The 17,788-nt window shown below is 38.7% G+C and overlaps 2 protein-coding genes across 2 annotated transcripts in view; one reads left to right on the top strand and one right to left on the bottom strand.

Annotated features, from left to right (window-relative positions):
* Nucleotides 1-3,612: 3,612 nt before the first annotated feature.
* Nucleotides 3,613-17,711, bottom strand: HMMR (hyaluronan-mediated motility receptor (RHAMM)). Its single transcript, XM_010002051.1, has 18 exons — nucleotides 17,666-17,711; nucleotides 16,641-16,739; nucleotides 15,957-16,033; nucleotides 15,122-15,202; nucleotides 14,236-14,424; nucleotides 13,849-13,935; nucleotides 13,266-13,366; nucleotides 12,013-12,087; nucleotides 10,858-11,036; nucleotides 10,166-10,314; nucleotides 9,657-9,871; nucleotides 8,967-9,083; nucleotides 8,010-8,168; nucleotides 6,444-6,596; nucleotides 6,240-6,339; nucleotides 5,853-6,029; nucleotides 5,223-5,385; nucleotides 3,613-3,677 (listed from the first exon to the last, which is right to left on the bottom strand). The coding sequence occupies exons 1-18, from the start codon at nucleotides 17,709-17,711 to the stop codon at nucleotides 3,613-3,615; spliced, it is 2,232 nt and encodes a 743-aa protein (XP_010000353.1).
* The window catches only part of NUDCD2 (NudC domain containing 2), a 3,135-nt gene continuing 3,056 nt past the window's right edge, over nucleotides 17,710-17,788 (top strand). Inside the window, exon 1 of the mRNA XM_010002052.1 lies at nucleotides 17,710-17,784. Coding sequence (XP_010000354.1) covers nucleotides 17,710-17,784 — 75 coding nt within the window. The remainder of the gene's footprint in view (nucleotides 17,785-17,788) is intronic.

The raw sequence follows: 17,788 nt of genomic DNA on the forward strand, positions 1-17,788 counted from the left end.
CAGCCCAGCTGGGGGAACCTCGCGCTGCGGCCGCGGGAGGGAGGTGAGCACCGTGCTCCTACACGTACTCCCAGCTTAGCACACAGAGGGCTCAGTTAATAAATAAGTGCACATCCAAGGATGAACAACATGAAGGGGTTGGGGCTGTCTTTTCTAAAGCCGAACTGCAGCATAAACTCAGAATACCTTAGAGTGCTGCTATAAGACAGCAGTGAAACAGCTCTGCCACATCCTCAACAGACACTTTCATTTAGAAGTCCTCCAGAATAGTGGAAAAGTGGCCCCTAACTTGTAGAAGAGCAACTGCCCAAGCCCAAGGAATGGAAAGGCTTCCCGCTGAGAAAGCAACCGCCGAGTCATTAACTCACAGTAAAATTTGGGAGGAGTGGGAGGGAAATAAAAGAAAACATAAGGGACATAATAAAAACAGAGCCTAACTAACAGTGAAACAGTACCAATGAGTCAAAACCAAAGCTTAATAATAAAAAAAGATCCCCCAAATCTTCAGACAGGCCTTCAGGGAACCAGCAAGAGATGAAAGGGATTGGAAAGGAGCACAGTCCACAGCTTCCAATCTTGTAACCATAATGAGTGGCTGGAGCAGAGGGGGGGGGAAATACTGAGGAACTTACACCAATAAATGAACGTGTAATTTACTTTCTAAAATTCACACCCAGAGGCACAAGAGGCCCCTACAAAAAGCACAACATGGGAAAGGAGCCCATACAGCAGCTGCAGAAGAGCATTTCACTCAAGAACATACAAGCAGGACAAGAGGTTATCATTTCAAGCTAGAGAAGGGTATATTGGAGTTGGACATTAGGAAAGAGTTTTTTAACATGAGGGGAGTAGGTCAGTGCAAGAGGTTTTAGAGCATAGTGGGGGCCCTGTCCCTAGAGACTTTCAAGGACAGGCTTAAAAGGGCTCTGAGCAACCTCTTCTGATGTGAGATGTCCCTGCTTATTTTAACAGGGTTAGACTAAAACACCTTAGAGGAAAATAGTCTGTGATTCCATGTATTGTGAAATTTTTTAGCACTGCATTTGTTAGTGCTCATGCCACATACACATTTTTATACTTAAAAACAGCAAGAATTTTTTTTTTAAATTAAAGTCTTAGAAGCAACAAATCAGGATAAAAGCTTTTTACTGCAGTAATTCTGATCCACCCAAAGGCAAAGGTCACACATAAGATTGAGTGGCCACAGCTTATTTCTACTCCTTTCACAGTTATCTGCATCTGACAACTTCCTTTAAGTTTTTATTCAAACAGCATGTAATTTGTAATCAATGATAAAAGCATCAGATACTACAGGAATTCACATGAATAGAAACCAGTACATTTAAAAACAGAACACAATCATACTGTAAATTATCTTTTCTTGTGACCAACTACTGGCATTTACAGGACAAAGTCTTTGCCTTCTAGGAACACAAGTACCTTTTTTTTTCTTGTAATAAGCTATGGACATTTGATTTCCTCATTTTTATTAGAATTCCAAGATCAATACATAATACTTAACTTGAAATTCAGAAAAATGTACAAGTAAATACTTGGCCATTCAGCAGCCCTAAGTTGACAACACCAATCACATCTAGCTTCCCACCCCTCCCTGACAGCACAGATGGAAGCCCCCTCCTCTTTTCCCCCATACAGCTTAACCAATCAAGTTCTAACACAAGTTTTGCCTTTCAGATTTAAAGCAAGAGAACTAAAGGCAAATATTAACATGGGATTCTCAAGCTAAAGCCACAGACTGACATAAAAAACATCTTGACATTCTTGACTCCTTTTCTGCAGTCACGAAAATAACATTATCTTTCTAACAGCATCATCTTACTTCTCCTTAATCATATACATTGAATCCAGTAGCATTTTACCTTGTATTTTCCATTTTTTTTTATCCTCACATTCATTGTGAGAAACATGAGGACTGGATGGTATATTTCAGAAAAATATTGTAGAGTCCATATCAGTTAATAAAGCATAATTTATCACCAGGTGACTAAAAGCACCATTCATTAACATTTCATACTGTAATTTGCAGAGACTAAAATCTAATTAAATCTCTCTCCTCCTGTTTGCTTTTCCCCAGATGCTGTAATGTAAGTGTAGCAGCAGTCTGTTAATGCAAATACTTAGAGCCTTACCTGCTCCATTTCCACCAGCATTGCAGGCCTTGCCGCAAACTATAGAAGTAACAGCCTAGGAAGTTATTGCAGTCCAGCCACACATAGATCCCTTTGTCTGCTCTTGCCTGTAGAGAGCACATTGACTGGAGGCAGCAATAGCTCAGCTGACCTTTGGAACCAAAATGCTAATCCAAACCTGTGTCACATGTGGCCCGGAATCCTGTTGAGCTTTTGGTTTACTCTCAGTGGTGCCCTTTAAGCACCCCAGTACCAACCTCAATTTTTACTTCATAACAGCCAGCATGAGCAAGTGCAGCCATTGTGTGTATAAAATTTATTCAAAGCACTGACACTGGGTCTCATGCTGTCTCCCTTCTCAAGGAAACCAGAGGAAGGCTCTTACTAGGTCAGCCAGGTTGAAGATTCTGGCTACTTCTCATTTTGCATTTAAACTAACTTGCTACAAAACAATAGATGGGATGATTAGAAAATTTCTTGACAAATCATATTTAAGAAAGCAACTTATGCTGCACAAAAAACAAAGCTCTTGATTCTTACAGCAAATACTTAAAGGGTTCAAGGTTCCAATTTTTACTACTCATTTCAGATGTGTATAGAATTGGCAAAGTTGCTTAGATTGAGGTTGACACAAAGCACTCCTAATTTCCCCTTTCCTTCTCTCCACCCAGGTTGTATATCACCCAGATTTCTAGTTAGCCTATATTCTTGTCAAGTCAGACAAATGCTCATGTCCTGTACGGTTTCTTTTTACTCCATTTTTGTCTTTCAAACAAGAAAAGCTCTCTTTTTCTCTATCATGACAGAACACCCCAGTATTAACATCTTTCAGCAGCTTCTGTTAAAATATTATTAAAATAAGCCTCAACAATTCAGGCAAACAGCTAAATTCAAATTGAAGTATTTATCCATATAAACACCAGTAGTTAAGCCTCATTCTCACTTTTCAGAAGTTCAAGTACTCCAACAGATACACCAAGGTAACATTAAGAGACAAGACCTAGCAATTCCTCTCCCCAAACTCAGTATGCACTTTTGTTACCTCATTTCCCAGGTTTTCCTTGTTCACTGCAGGCTTGTCCTGTCAGTACAGCTGGCAAAGCATTTCACATGCTAAGCTGTGGGTACTGTCCCTCTGCAACACCATTTGCAGGACAACTGAAGATGCATGAAGAACAGAGCTCCACATGTCACTTAAGTTCCTGCCTTTACTTTTGTATTAAGACCAGCTCACAGAAATTGAGAGGATAGGGGAACTGCATGTTTTAGATATTGTACAGTTCAGCTAAATAATTTCTGTAGCAGAGAATACACAGGCTTTCAGGGTGGACTGACATTGCACTTTGTTGTTTAAATTGAACACTAGTACTAAGAATTTAAGGGCAAGTATTCTAGTTAATTTCCTTTTTGTTTTTATCCCTGTTCTGTGAAAGAAATAGACAAAGTCGTGTATTTAATATTTTTATTTTGCTAAAATATTCATTTTAGATGCCGTTAAACCCATCTCCACCTTGCCAAAATTCAAGTCTGTACAATGAAAGCATGCATAGTGGGTACAAAGACATTTAAGAATTTGTCAAGCACAGTATCAATAAAAAAGACATTTCTCTTAAGACAGTGATCTTAGCCATAGTATGCAAACATGCAGGCAGACTGAGTCAAATGGAATTTGACCTGAAAATTCTCTTCTAAAGACAACAGCTGCAATACTTACCCCCAGAATTTAATTTAGCATATCCTGAATACAGATCTCATTAAGAGTATTGAGACTAACTGCACAGTTTTATTGTCTACATTGGTTCTATACTGCATAGGCTACAGAGGAATAAGTGTCTCTAGGCAGCATTCCTGCCATTGGTATGAAAACAATTATGAAGAGCAAAAGTAATATAGCATAGAAGAGTAAACATGAGAGAAAACACCATCTTTTATTAAGTCATATTTCATTTGTCATGCTTACTCTACAGGGGTTTTCTGAAAACTACCCTGCTCTGACCAAAACTAGTCTGCTACAGCATGTAAGTATTGAGACAGTGCACACTTTGAAGTTCAATATTGCAAAAAGGTTACCAGGAGTCTGGAACATACGTTCACCTCTGGCTTCTCAATAAGACTATGACCTAGAGTAGTTTCTCTCACAACAAGTAATTTTACACCATTTATCCAGTACTCATGATTATAAACAACATCCAAGTTCTCCTAGAACAAGTAGTCTGCTGAAGTCTTCTTCAGGCCATTCATTTATTGGCGAGTTCTGGTATTTTAAATACTAAGACGAAATTACATTTTATTCTTATCACCTGCAATGGAAAAACCTTACTAAGTTTGGGTTTTTCATTACTGCTCCCACCACACTGAGTAATCATTTGTCTGCTGGGGCAAGAAGGCACTAGACTACACAAACAGGCAAGCCGGAATTACATACCCTGGAAAATACTCTAAAATTAAGGTCTGGGTGAGGTACCCTCCCCATGCTCCCTCCTATAGCACTTCCCTTTGTGCATCCCAGCGCTCTTGCCATCTTTGCCTCCATCCCATCATTTGCAGGCCATTTGCATCTTACCATGATACCTACAGCATTTTCATGTCCTGCCAGGTGGCATCTGAAGAAGCAGGGCTCAGACCTCTGCCTGAGCCACTTTTACTCTTGCCACCTGTGCAGTAGTCACTGTCCATCCCCTGGTGGGCTACCACATCTAAGCAGTATGACAGAAGGGAAGTTGTAGGTGATGAACCAAAAGAAAACCAAGTTCACATCTTGCAAGATAATGCAAACCAGCTAATGCTCTGTAACCCACTCCTTCCTCTTCCTCCCTACCAAATACTCTGTTGTCTGACCTGACCTAGCACCTGCTCAGGTCAGGTGAGAAGAAACTGAGCTGTAAAGTGCCATAGCAATGAGTGCACTGCTAGTGACTCATCAACACAGCCTTCCAATATCTGTTATCAAACTGACAAGCAATGCCATTCTCCTTCCATCCCCAAAAGCAGCAGGCTATGCATGACTGTCATACCCTCTTTTGCCAAGTATAAGTGGTACAAGGACCTAGTTATATCAACATCTGAACTTACCTTCTTTTAAAGGAGTTTTTGGAGGAATATTTTCCTTGCTATCATGCTGGAAAGCTTTGGTAGGATCAAAACGCCTAATGCCCTGAATGGAATATAGCTGCTCCTGAAGGTCTCTGCTGCTTGCCTTCTCTTTTGCTAGCAGTGCACGCAGTTTGGAGACATCCTAAAGAAAATATAATACTAGCAAGGTAGCTAAAGAACAGGAGAAAAGCCTGCTTTATCATTTCATTAAGTAGCCTTTTTTAATAATGCTGAACACAGACCTACATAATTATCAGTGCCATTAACTAACAAACCCAAGCCTAACAAACACATACAGAAAGCACTACTGTATAACATCAAGAAGGATGGTAGCCTGAAACTATCAATGGATAATTCTATAAATCAAAGCCTTCAAAATCCCTAGGAAAAAGCAAGCAAGCTAAAATTAGGGGTATTTGCACTGGTGATCCCTCTGTCTATCATTCAGTTAAAACAGAACCAATTATCTTATTGTTTCTGGAGGCTGGTGAGTTTTTCCAATCTGGCTCCTGCAGGAAACTTAACCATAAAAAGCTAATCTCTTACAGGATTACTCCATTTTAGAACAAAAATCAATCAAGGAAACTTGATTGACTTTATCTAACAAACCTGCTTCAGGTGTGTATTCTCTTCCTTCAACTTCATTACATGCTTGATTTTTTGCTTCTGGTTCTGGTGGCCAAGTAGTTTAGCATATGCATCACTCAGTTTATTCAGTTCCTCTTGGGCTGCACCATGCTCATTTAAAAGTGCATTTTTCTCGGCTTCAAATGCATCTAGTTGTTGCTGAAATACATAGAGTCTTTCAGACATCTTTAAATTAAATATAACTTTTTACTGAACTGAAATTAACAAAGAGACTGGTTTGGGGATACTTTGCTCAAGGGATAGTATCTTAGAAAACCACTGCAGGATAACTGACTTACAATGGAAAATACAATGTTTAACTCTCAAGAGTAGAACTTGAGTCAACTGCATGTCTATTCCATAACACACCTGAAAAGGTTTAGCTTTATTATGCAAATCTTCATATAGATTACGCCAGGTCTTTATCTCTTCTTTCAAGCTGGAGGTGACATCTTCATCTATGGTTTTCCTAAAAAAGAAAAGTGAAGTTTCATCATGTTCACTGTGAGCTCTCAGTACTTCTTCACACTAAAACATGCATGTGCTATAACAGGTCGGTTTGAGCAAAGTCACCTTGATCTTTCCACTTTGAGTTCTCTTTTCAGATGTTCAGTTTGCTCTTCAAGTTCTTCCTGAAGTTTAGTCACTTGAGCAAAATAAGACTCTTTTGTTCTCTCTATTTCTGCTTCTTTTAGTGCAAGCTTTGTCTGGAGTTCTAGAAGCATCCTGAAACAATACAATCCATCCTTAATGAGCCTTGCATATTTTTTCCACTACTCTACATCTGAACACACAAGTTACTATCATTGAAAAGCTGTGAGTCTAAAAACTGAAATCAAGGTTTGTGTCAACAGTGCTACAATAACAAAACATAATCAAGTCCAAGAGATACAACAATTTACTTCTCCTATGAGGAAACAGGCAGTGGTTTTGAAGCAAGGAAAGATTATGGTTTATGTCTGGTTGTTTATTGGCAGCAGGTTCTAGTGGCAAACTATTTTAGTAGTTAGACTTCACATGCAGAAGTCTGCTTAAGCAGAATTTAATAATGACTGCTGAGTGTGGATGTATTTGTGGGCTCTAGAACTGTATCACTTGGGTGGAGACTAAGAACTCCTTCCCTGTCACACAAACATCGAAGCTAACAGGAAATAGCTTCAGCTGTTTTTCTTTTACTAGCTCAAATGGAAACCAGTGGCAATATTAAGCAGGTGGAAAGGAAGCAAAAAAGCAGTCCAAGTCTATTAAGACAATGGACAATTACAATATACTGGCTATATTTAACTAGTCAGCCAATAGAGTTGGGTAAGTCAGGAATGCGGTTAATACCGGGTGACTTAAAACCAGCTTCAACTTCAAAAACTGGCTAGTAACTAGATAAAAAAAGAGGAAGGATACCTTACAGCACATAGACAGTATGTTCTGGCATGCAATTCATGCTCAGTCAGTTACCACAGCTGCCTAATACAGTTGAGTTAACACTGGGACTGCACACTGTACCCTGGAGAAAACCCAACTCCCCTTTTTCTTCAGATCAGTTACTTGCCTACAATGACCTTTCTCACGCTCTGTGTGGTGAGCTAGAAGGAAAACCATATAGCCTGAAGCTGCTGACAGAGAAATATCCTTAGCTAGTGGCCCAGGACAACCCCTTGGGTACTACTACTGACCAGCAGACTATGGTGCTTCAGATTAGCAGAGAGGACTTCGTTTACCTCATTGCAGCATGGGCACTCAGGGATGGTCAACTGCCATCTGCTTTTGAGCTTGATTTGAGGTGACATGATTCAGAGCAGCACAACCTGAGCTCTACAGTAATTATTTGTCTGCTTTTGAAGCAGTCACTGTAACCCAAAACAATATACCAATGTATTTCAGTTAAGCATTTTCCTTTTCCTATACGTTCTACATAGAGGAAGAAGTTGAAGCAATTGAATACACCAATTTTGCAGTGCATACATATACATTAATTAATTTTGTCTGTCAATATTTTGAACCTTCTATGCTGAGAACATTAAGAAACTTAAGCTTACACCAAATAATGCATTTATCTGGTAGAGCATCATGGTATGGTATAGTTAAGAAAGCAACAGTTAGCTGGTATTCTTTAGCTTAAGTATACATTTGTATATCTAGCACCTTGCACATTCTTCTTTTGCCTTATTTTTCGTGTGTTCCGCTTCCTGAAGCAGCTTTAGATTATCTTCGCCTGTTTTTTTTAGGTTGGCAACTTCTTCTTGCAGAGAGGTCTTCTCCAGTTTAAGACTGTGTATTTCTTCAGATATGGTCTTTTTGTACCTGGTATTACAAAGCAAATAAAAACATTGTTTCTTCAGACAGAAGGCAGATTGATATGTTCAGGCCTTACTAGACCAATACAAGCTTACATTAAGAAGTCTAAGAGTTCTTTATGATTTAGAGATATGGTAGTATTCTGACAGATGAACTCTTACGTTCAAAAAAACATCTTTGTCATAAAATCATAAGCAGTAACATTACAATTAATTTTGCAACGTAGACATTTTGACATTTTGGTAAATTTTTAAACCTAAGAGACCTGCTACAATTGAAGCCTATTTTCAATACCAAAAAGGTCTGCTTAATGAAACTTTCATTGGCAAATATCCCACCAGATTCTTCCCGAGTCCCTTGCATAGTTCACAATAATAGTCTCACTTTTTAAATTCTTCCACAAGATCAGTATTTTAGGCAAGATCTGCAGGCAAATCATCTTGATTAAGTGCAAGTTTGGAGTCCAAACAAGAACTATTTTAACAAGAGATTTTAGTGCAAAAAACCCAACATCACTAGTTACAACACCCATGGATTTTCAAGAACACTTGATTATTCTAATTTGCCACACTTGGAAAGAAAAAAATATTCAATTTCCTGAGTTAGATACTGAGTATGCAATTACACTTGACTAGCACTCAGAAATAGTAAATCAATTTCCTTATGCTATCAATTACTCCATAAAAAAATCCTCTTCTCCAGCACTGCACCAATACTGACATACAGTTTTGAGTACTCAGGCACATGAATAAACAGCATATTTTCTTGTAATCCCTCTACTACAATTTAATGAAGCTTGAATACCTTTCAAACTCAGCAACAGTCTCTCCCAGTTTACACAATGTATTGCTGTGCTGTTCTTGGATTTGCAAAACAGCATTACTGTGCATTTCCTTGATTTGCTCCAACTCTGCATTCTTCCTGAAAGAAAAATTGAGCATTCCACACTAGAAATAACTGTCTGAACACACTATCAAATGCTGTTATCAGGCACAGAAGACTCGGAGTGGCAGCAGTTGCTATCAACCAGTAACTTCTGACACAACTTCTGTAGTATTAAAGCACAACGTTCATAGCATATTTTACTAGGCATTTCCCCTTTTTCTTATTTTCCAAGGTAGCTATGGAACAGATGGAACATGTAATAAATTTCAGAAATATAAAATGAAAAAACAGCTTGCTTGAAAATCTTCCCTAGTCCTCTCCAAGACAGACACATGCCATAATATGTACCTTACCCTTCCCAGCAACAGTATCAGCATTTCAAGCAAGCGTCACCATGCTGATAAAACACTGACATTAAAACAAAATACAATTTTTTCAAGTTACACTGCTGGATTAGATCTAATCACTATCAATCAATAACCAGCAAGAAATATATTGACAGCTGTTCAGGTCTCTTTAAAACCTGAATTAGGAAGAGAAGCTTTGTTCATGCTACTGAACTAGCATTTTTCCTTTGAGAGCTTTAGAATTAAATTTGATTCCACAAACCCTTTCAGCTCTTCTTCCATCTGTTGAAGTTCAAGAGCTTGAGATTTGATTTCTTGTTCCAATCGCTTCACCAGCTTCTCAGCTTTCTTCTCCTTAGCATGTAATTGATTCAGCTCATTCATTGTATCATTCAGCTCTTCTTCAAGAAAGTGTCTCTCACGTGTCACCTCATCTTGAAACTCTTGTAACTTCTGGTTCATGGATGCAGATGACTCCTGCATGCCAAAGTGTCACAAATACAGAAACTAGTACTTTTTTAGATATTAAAGACTATTTTACATTGTTTGCACTTTAAAGCACAATAATAAGATCAAACCTAAAGGAAGGACCAAAGCTACAATGCTCAGAGGTATTGGACCACACAGTTCCTGCCAACCAGCACCCACTTGTACCTTCTACAGATCAGAGGATTGTTAATGCAGCAGTCTTACAGGTAATAAAAACCTTAACTTTTAGCACCAGTTGTTGGGATTAGTCTATTTTTCCACTAATCTATAGTCGATATTTACCTTCTCTTGCTGCAGCTGAGACACCATCTCTTCATGTTTCTGAAGTAGTGTTTGGTGCTTTTGTTCTTCCAAGCTAATTCTTTTTTTCAGGTCATCTAATTCAGCATTCATACTCAGGAATTTTCCTCTGCTCTCAGACAATTCTTTCTCTGCGTGGAGGAATTGTCAATATAATACAAATGCTGTTCTCTATCCTCAAAGAGCTAGACACCTACTTTTCATGGTACTACTCTTCCAGCTTTAAAGTTACATTAGGCACGGGAAAAAACCCAACAAACCTAACCCCATCTTGAAACTGTTTGTAAATTCTTCAACATTCTTTGAGTACAACACTTCAAAAATCACCTTAACAGCAGCCATCTTTGGGTCAAGGAATTAGCCTTCAAAATTATCTCAATGAACTTGTGCAGAAGCTGCTCACAATAGGTTGAGACTGCTTCTCAGTGAAGAATAAGCACCAAATTTCTTAACTACCCACGGAATTCCAAATTTAGACAACTGATGTCAGATTCAAGGTAGTTTCCATACTTTTTGAAAAATGCCTAGCTGGTTTCAGCTGGAGCTCAGAGACATGACTTCACTTGGAACAAACCTGTCTAAAAGGACATTTTTGAACAAACCTATTTGAGATGCTTCAAGGCACATCAGTGATACCACATACGTGAACAGCAGAATATCGCACTAGCATTTACCTTTTTCTTGTTCAAGCAATTGACACTTTTCATTAAGTTCTTGTATCAGTTGAAGTGATTCTTCCTCTTTTGTTTTGAGCTTCTCAGTCAGGATCCTGATATCTTGGTCTTTCTTTCTGAGTGTCTCCTCCATCTGGGCAACATCTAGTTTGTATTTCTCAACTGTATCTGCAACAGTGCTACAAGAGAAAACTCAGGTATTTCTTGCCACTGAATTTCTCTGAAAGCTTGTACTTCAATACTAAGGAACAATGCTTAGGACTGTTGTCTCCCAACTGGGAAACTGCCTTCACCTGCCTTCCCCGACAAGTTTTTGCACAATAAGACATTTTCATTAAAAGTAAAAGATATTTTTTCAACAATGATGCTTTATTTTAAGAAACCAATGCAATCACACAACATTATGGCTTGATGAAAAAAAGAATTAGTCACCAGAATTCCTTTAGGTGACTGCTACACCCTTTGTTTTTTTACTTAGTTTAGTTTTGACAGCAAATACACATGAATAAACCAAGTTAGACAAGAACTAACAGAATCTTAAGGTACATGGCTAGTTAATGAGTAAATTGACAGTGGTGTTGGGGGATTAAAAGTGACCTAGTTAATTTTAAGTACTGTTTGTATTTTCACCCTATTCTGAGCTAGGGACATATTACTGTGAAGAATGGTTAGTTGCTATCAGTTACCAAGGACTGGAATAGTAATTTTTAGAATCGGACCAATTCTTACACACACATCATTGATCCCAAATCAAGTGCAAATCTGAGTACTGTAAATTTCATAGGAAGCCAAAACTTCGAGGTTTTTATGCCCTACTGTGCATTATTTCACGTACGAGGACTAAAAACCATTACTACCAGTACCTTAGAGGAAACAGGTTTAGTTTGATTTGTGTATAAATAATTGAGACTGAAAACATGCTTTTGGGACCCTTATACAAAACTTTTCCAGAGTATTGCTTAGCCCAGAAAAGCAGAGATATTAAGAAAGATAATTTTAATTATCTTATTACTCTTAGCTATTGAGTGGTTTCTTGTCCCTCTTCTATTTGAGCACTGATAAACAGAATTGATGGCAAGGTTCTACTTCAGTCATAAACAAGGCTTAGTTTTACTGCCCTTTAGCTCACATAAACCAATTCAAGTAACTTTTTACCTGAGCTCTGTGATATATTCCAGGAGTTTTTCGGTGTCAGACTTTTCTTCAACTTTCTCTCTCTCAGAAGCAGATCTAAAACCAAGACATTTTCACAATGGTTATATTTTAAAAAATTAAGAGCTAATTGTGACCTATTTGTTTACAGGTAAACAAGTAGAAATAAAACCTCATTCCTTAGTAGTACTACATACTTGTCATAATCCCATTTGTCAGATAAACTGGTGTCAGCTCTAGGAGGTGAATCTAACTTGTTTTGATACTTGCTCCACATTGTCTTGTCATTGGCAGTAAAGATGCTGAGCCATACTCTGCCACAAGCAAGTATTCTAGAGCAGGTAGACTAGCTAGACAAAATATCATTGCCTCCCTTTGTCATACCTGCATCCTTAGCTTTGTGTATTTAAATTTAACTATAACAACTCTGCTCATATTTGAGCACTTGGCTGTTAAGTAAATGCAGAGCGCATAACAGGGATGATACAGTGCTGATCATGCTAAACTTATGTCAAAATTTAACTTGAATTTGACCCTTATGTTGACATACTCAGAAATAGTATTTAAGTTAGTTCACTGCTCCTGTGCAGCAAGTTGCATTATTTGGGATGAACAGAGACTGTTGATTTGTAACTCCTTACATGGAGCTCCTTCTGCCAAGACACTGCAGTTGCCTTTCTTCAAACAAGGTGGCTACTGTGAAGTAACTTGGAAGGCACAAGATCTGCTCTGCAGTACACTTAACTGGAGAACACACAAGTGATAGTCAAATCTGAATCCAGTGCTGAGTTCTAACTGAGTTAGAATTTAAACTCGTGATCCAACACTTCTTTCCTCATTTGTTCCTAACTTCATAGGCCAGACACTGAAACATCCAGTCTATATGAACATCTTGCTCCAAGATACACAACCATTCTTTTCTTGTTATACATGTCGTCCTATCCCACACCCAAGCAAACCCCACCAATGCCACAATGGAAGACTAAAGGTTGAAATGATTTGCTTTTTTAATGGAAAAAGGTTAAGCACATTAGAGGAACAATGTTAATTTTCTAATAACACAGCAGTTTCTGAAGCTTTATTCCATTGAACTTATTCCAAAACACCATACAAATAATTTCTGTCCCTTGGCATTTGGGAGACACCCTCTATTTTTCCAAAACTACATGCTTACTTTACATTATAGGCATGTAAGCACAGCTTAGAAGGTCATCAATAAAAGGCCACCTAAGTAAACTGCATTCCTAATTACTTACAGTTTTTCTTCTAATTGTGCAACTTTTCCTTTTGAATGCTCTAGATTCCTTTGTACTTCCTGCAGCTTCATTTCCATGTTTTCCTGCTTTGCAAGTGCAGTCTTTGAAAAAAAAATTAATACCATAAAAATGAGATTTATTAAGAAATATCTTTTGTCCAAGAGACAGAAAAACAAATTAAAACAAACAAATTAAATAATACTGTAGTTAATGCTAGCACTTGCTAGTATGCTAAGTGTGATTCAAAGTACCCCAGATACCAACCATCTGTTAAAACAACCACCACCTGAAAAACACCAACATGCATAAAAGCTTCAAACTATACTTAGGACCACTGACTTAAAGAAATTAATAGTAGTACCAAGACTGATATTGTAATAAAATTATTTCTAAGCTTTCTTACATGAACTCAGATATACTCATCAAAAGAAAGAAAATCTCATCTTTCTTTCTTATTTTCACTCTACAGAATCTAGAGTTAAGGACAGCAACAAATCACTACATGCAGTTCCACTGTAAGCCCTGCCTTGCCTGTGCCTGAAGAGCTCAGAACTACTATCCTGTGCAGTGCAAATGGTCATACCTTTTCTCTAGCATCCCTCTTGTTTCTGAGCTTCATTAACTCCATGCACAGGCTGCTCATTTTCTTCTGCACACCATCTTCAGACAGCTGTTTAGAGATGAATACAAAACCTCTATGCATAACTCCTTCTTAAGAATTACTCATCATAACATTTTAGCAGCATCCCTGTCCCACCCATAACACTCTGCCCATTCTTGAGATGATGTTAGCAGGTCTGCTTCTGCCATGAGACAGAAGCACACAAGATCCCAAACCAGATGTGCTCTATCCTGTGGCAATGACGGGGTACAGAAGATGTGCAATATGCTAATCAGCAGCTAAAGCTTCCTCCTGCCCACAGAGCTTAACAGCAGCAAAGGTAAAGCAAATACATGTTTGTTCAATTACCTTTGACTTGAGTAATTCATTGGTTCTTGTTAGTTCCAGAAGCTGTTTTTTTAGGCAAGCAACATTTGCCAAGAGAGAGGTTTTTTCCTGAACTGCAGCATTCAGCTTTGCTTCTGTCTTCACAAGGTCCTCATCCAAAGCTTGAAGCTTTTTATCCTGCTCTCCACGCTCTTGCACTAATGCACGAATCTAGAACAAGAGGTTTTTGCTTTATTTCCTATTATTTTTATTCTTAAACAACATCACTAATTAATGCCTGTTGTTTTATTGGAGAGGCTAAGAATTCAAACTGTATTATTTTCATTCAGAAAACATATCTTCAATACTGTCATGTACAGACAAGGAGATAACAGCATCACCACAATTCTCTATTATTACACACACAGATTCGCAGTCCTAGCATTTTATCTGCCTTATTTTATGCTACTAAGTCAACACAACATGTTAAAGTTGGAATAGTCTTTGCTTCAACTTGCAACAGAAGCCAACTCTCCTCTTTGGCTGTGGTACTCAAGGCATAAACTATTACACAAAAATTATATATTAAAACATGAACACAAAAACTTTTTAATTGTGTCAGTTAGTAAGCAAAAATTTCAGCAGTTAAATAGAACAGGGGTAGACAGCACAGAACCTCGGTTCTTCCTTTTTTAAAGAAATAGGCTGGCTGCATAGCTGCTCACTCGAAGTAGGAATAAATGTAATTCCATTAATAAATCAAAAGTTTTCTACACACCAAAGCATTTGATCATCTTTGCTGTGGACAAGCTGCTTGCAAATTACTTGCACGCTATATATGTAAGAGGCTAATTTTACCAGATTGTACTTTTTATTATCTTTAGTGGGCAACTTATTACAATATTGCATTCACATAATGTATTCATACCTCCTTTTCCAGTGCCTTCTGTTTCTTTTTCTCTTTCATAAGGATAATATCTTTTTTAGGCTTCAGATACCCATTAGCTGGCTATTAAAAACAGATGTATTAGAAATACTTAAACTCATCTCTAGATCTATACTAGCTTAACAACACAGTAAAACATAAGAATGGGTGCCTTCATATAGACAACACAGTTAAGATACAAATCAGAACAAACCACATTTCTTCCCCCACACAGGGCAGACAAGTCTCAGGTTAGGATTGGTTTTACTATTTTATTTTCTCAAAAATCATACTCTGAATGGACAGCTCATAAGCATTGTTATAGAAAGGAGATTAATAAAGTTTGAGACATAAATACTCCCTAGGCTCTATCTAAAACATTTTTATCCCTTAACCACAGCTTTATCTGCAGAATTTTGTCCTACATCATGATACCAGTAAACTTAACTAGTAACTCAGAGTTATAATTTTTCAGCTTAATAACCTGTGCATCTTAATGCCATGTCCTCATACATTGCACTTTTACTACTAGGTTTCTGCCCTGCCAACCTTATATCATCAAGAACAGGACTTTCTTAAGAAGAGGCAGTCATGCAAGATGCACCCAGTGTTGTAACACCAGAGGCAACAAAACACTCTGTTGTCATAACCAATCACCAGGTGACTCCCAAAAATGCTGCAATTACATTTTTCCTCATTAATTACTAAGAAACAAAAGCACAATCTAGTTTACCTATGTAGCTTAATAATAATTGTATAAAGAGGCTACATGATTTAGGTAATCACAGTGAGGTTTAGCTGGAACTGAACAATGCTACAGGCAGCACACAAGTCTTACTGTTGATCCGAGAGATGCCAGTCTCCTTCCAGCCACAGGAGTAGGTGCAGTCTTCTCACTGCTGAGACTTGTCTCACCTGCAGAAGGACATAGAAAAGAAAGGTGAAGGAAGAGGGTGTGCATACACACAGTGAGAGAAGTTTAACCAAACTAAACAAGGTTAATGGACTTGATACAAAAACCAGAATGCCTCCTGATAGTTAGACTATCCACAATCCAGTTTCCTTACTGAAGTCAGGCAGCTCAGTATTAGTCATCTGGGCATTTGACAGAGTTTATAGAGAGATCCCCAGATGACAGCCAGTTTAGAGAAATCAGCTTCTGCCAACTTTCCCCCCCACCAGTCAGATCCATGCTGTCAGTTTTTAACTAAGGGATGATTTACGTCTCAAAAACTCATTGAAATATCACTAAAAACAAGGTTAATGACAGTTAAATCATTTATTTGCTCTCCAGGGGTCCATCTAATTGGCCTAAGTCACATACAAAGGTATTTTCAGAAGATTCAGTTAAACATGTTTTTACAGCTGGTACCCTCTGGGGCTGGAAGATGGGTAGTGAGCCCCTACACCAGAAAACAATTGCTAAACAAGAATAGAGCAGCAACTGCATGTAAGCACTTGTAATTGTAGCATTCAAAGACACCATACTATTGTTGTTTTAGCAACTTTTAGAACTACTTACTGTTATGTTTCCTAACCCGCCGACGTGTTGCAGAGGACACAGAACTTTTCAGTGCATCTGAAGTTTTAACATCACAGGATGCTCGCAGGGGAGTATATACTAGAAGTGAGATATTCAGAACAGCAGACAACTATTCATGTTAATTACAGTGTTTTCAACTTCAACAAGTTGGTAACACATTTAAGGTAAAACATCTCAGAAAGCCCCAAACAGCCAATGACTTGAGTCTCAGTTCTTGTCATCCTCCCCATAAACATGAAGAGCAGACATAACACACATTGTGAGGAAAAGTGATGAATTATTAAACTGCTAGTGAAACCGGAAACTGTGATATACATATACAATATTGCAAGGCATCTTATTAAGTGTTAAAACATAAAAAGCAAAGTTAACTTCTTTCAAACATATTTCATTTTAGAAGTGATTTCTTAAACGCTATTTGATGCCAAGCTTTTTCTCCGAAGACCTAATAAGTTACTTAAAATCTTACTGAAAAGCTAATAGACAACAATAAAACACCCAAAAACTCTTCAGGCAATTATCATTATAGAGAGGGGGCCTCAAGCCCAGCAAATATTTATCTACTCACTTCATCTCTCTACAAACGAGAGCAGCTCCATTTACCGTCTGACCGCAGGACGGTGACAGAGAAGCACCCGGCTAAGCCAGAAATCTTTGTGCGAAACCACTGCGAGAAACCTGGACCCGCAGCCTTCAGCCGTGAGCAGCTCTGCACTCGTCCTGTTTGCTATCCCCGTATCGGCAGCCCAGCAAATCACTGTCTGTTACCATATATTATATATGTATAGATATTCTCAAGGCTACATCAGGCCTGTGTTCACCTACGAACAGTCCCTGAGGTAAAGCCGCTCTGCTGTTTCCTCACACGCAGACTCCTACACCGGGCGGCAGACCCACCCACCGCCTCACAGATGCACAGACACGAGAACCGGGGCGCCCTGAGGCCCCCCCAGCCGCCCTCCCGCCCCGAGCCCCCTGCGCGGGGCTGTGTCCCCCCCACGTACCCGCGGGCTCGTTGAAGCGGCGCAGCGGGGCCCTGGCGAAGGCCATGGCTGCACACACGGCCCTGCGCGCCGCCGCCTCAGCATTCAAAGGCACCACGCGCCGCGCGCAGCCCATCAGCGCCT

The sequence above is a fragment of the Chaetura pelagica genome, unplaced genomic scaffold (genome assembly GCF_000747805.2).
Source record: "Chaetura pelagica isolate M959 unplaced genomic scaffold, ChaPel_1.0 scaffold356, whole genome shotgun sequence".
Taxonomy (NCBI): Eukaryota; Metazoa; Chordata; class Aves; order Apodiformes; family Apodidae; genus Chaetura; species Chaetura pelagica.

Bases quoted from the DNA above. Each gene is read 5' to 3' on its own strand.
- HMMR (XM_010002051.1), bottom strand. From the start codon at position 17,711: ATGGCCTTCGCCAGGGCCCCGCTGCGCCGCTTCAACGAGCCCGCGG. The intron at 14,425-15,121 runs GTATGAATACAT...CTCTTGTTCTAG, and splicing joins AGAAGGCACTGGAAAAGGAG to ATTCGTGCATTAGTGCAAGA. The intron at 11,037-12,012 runs GTAAAAAGTTAC...TTTCTCTTGTAG, and splicing joins GAATATATCACAGAGCTCAG to CACTGTTGCAGATACAGTTG.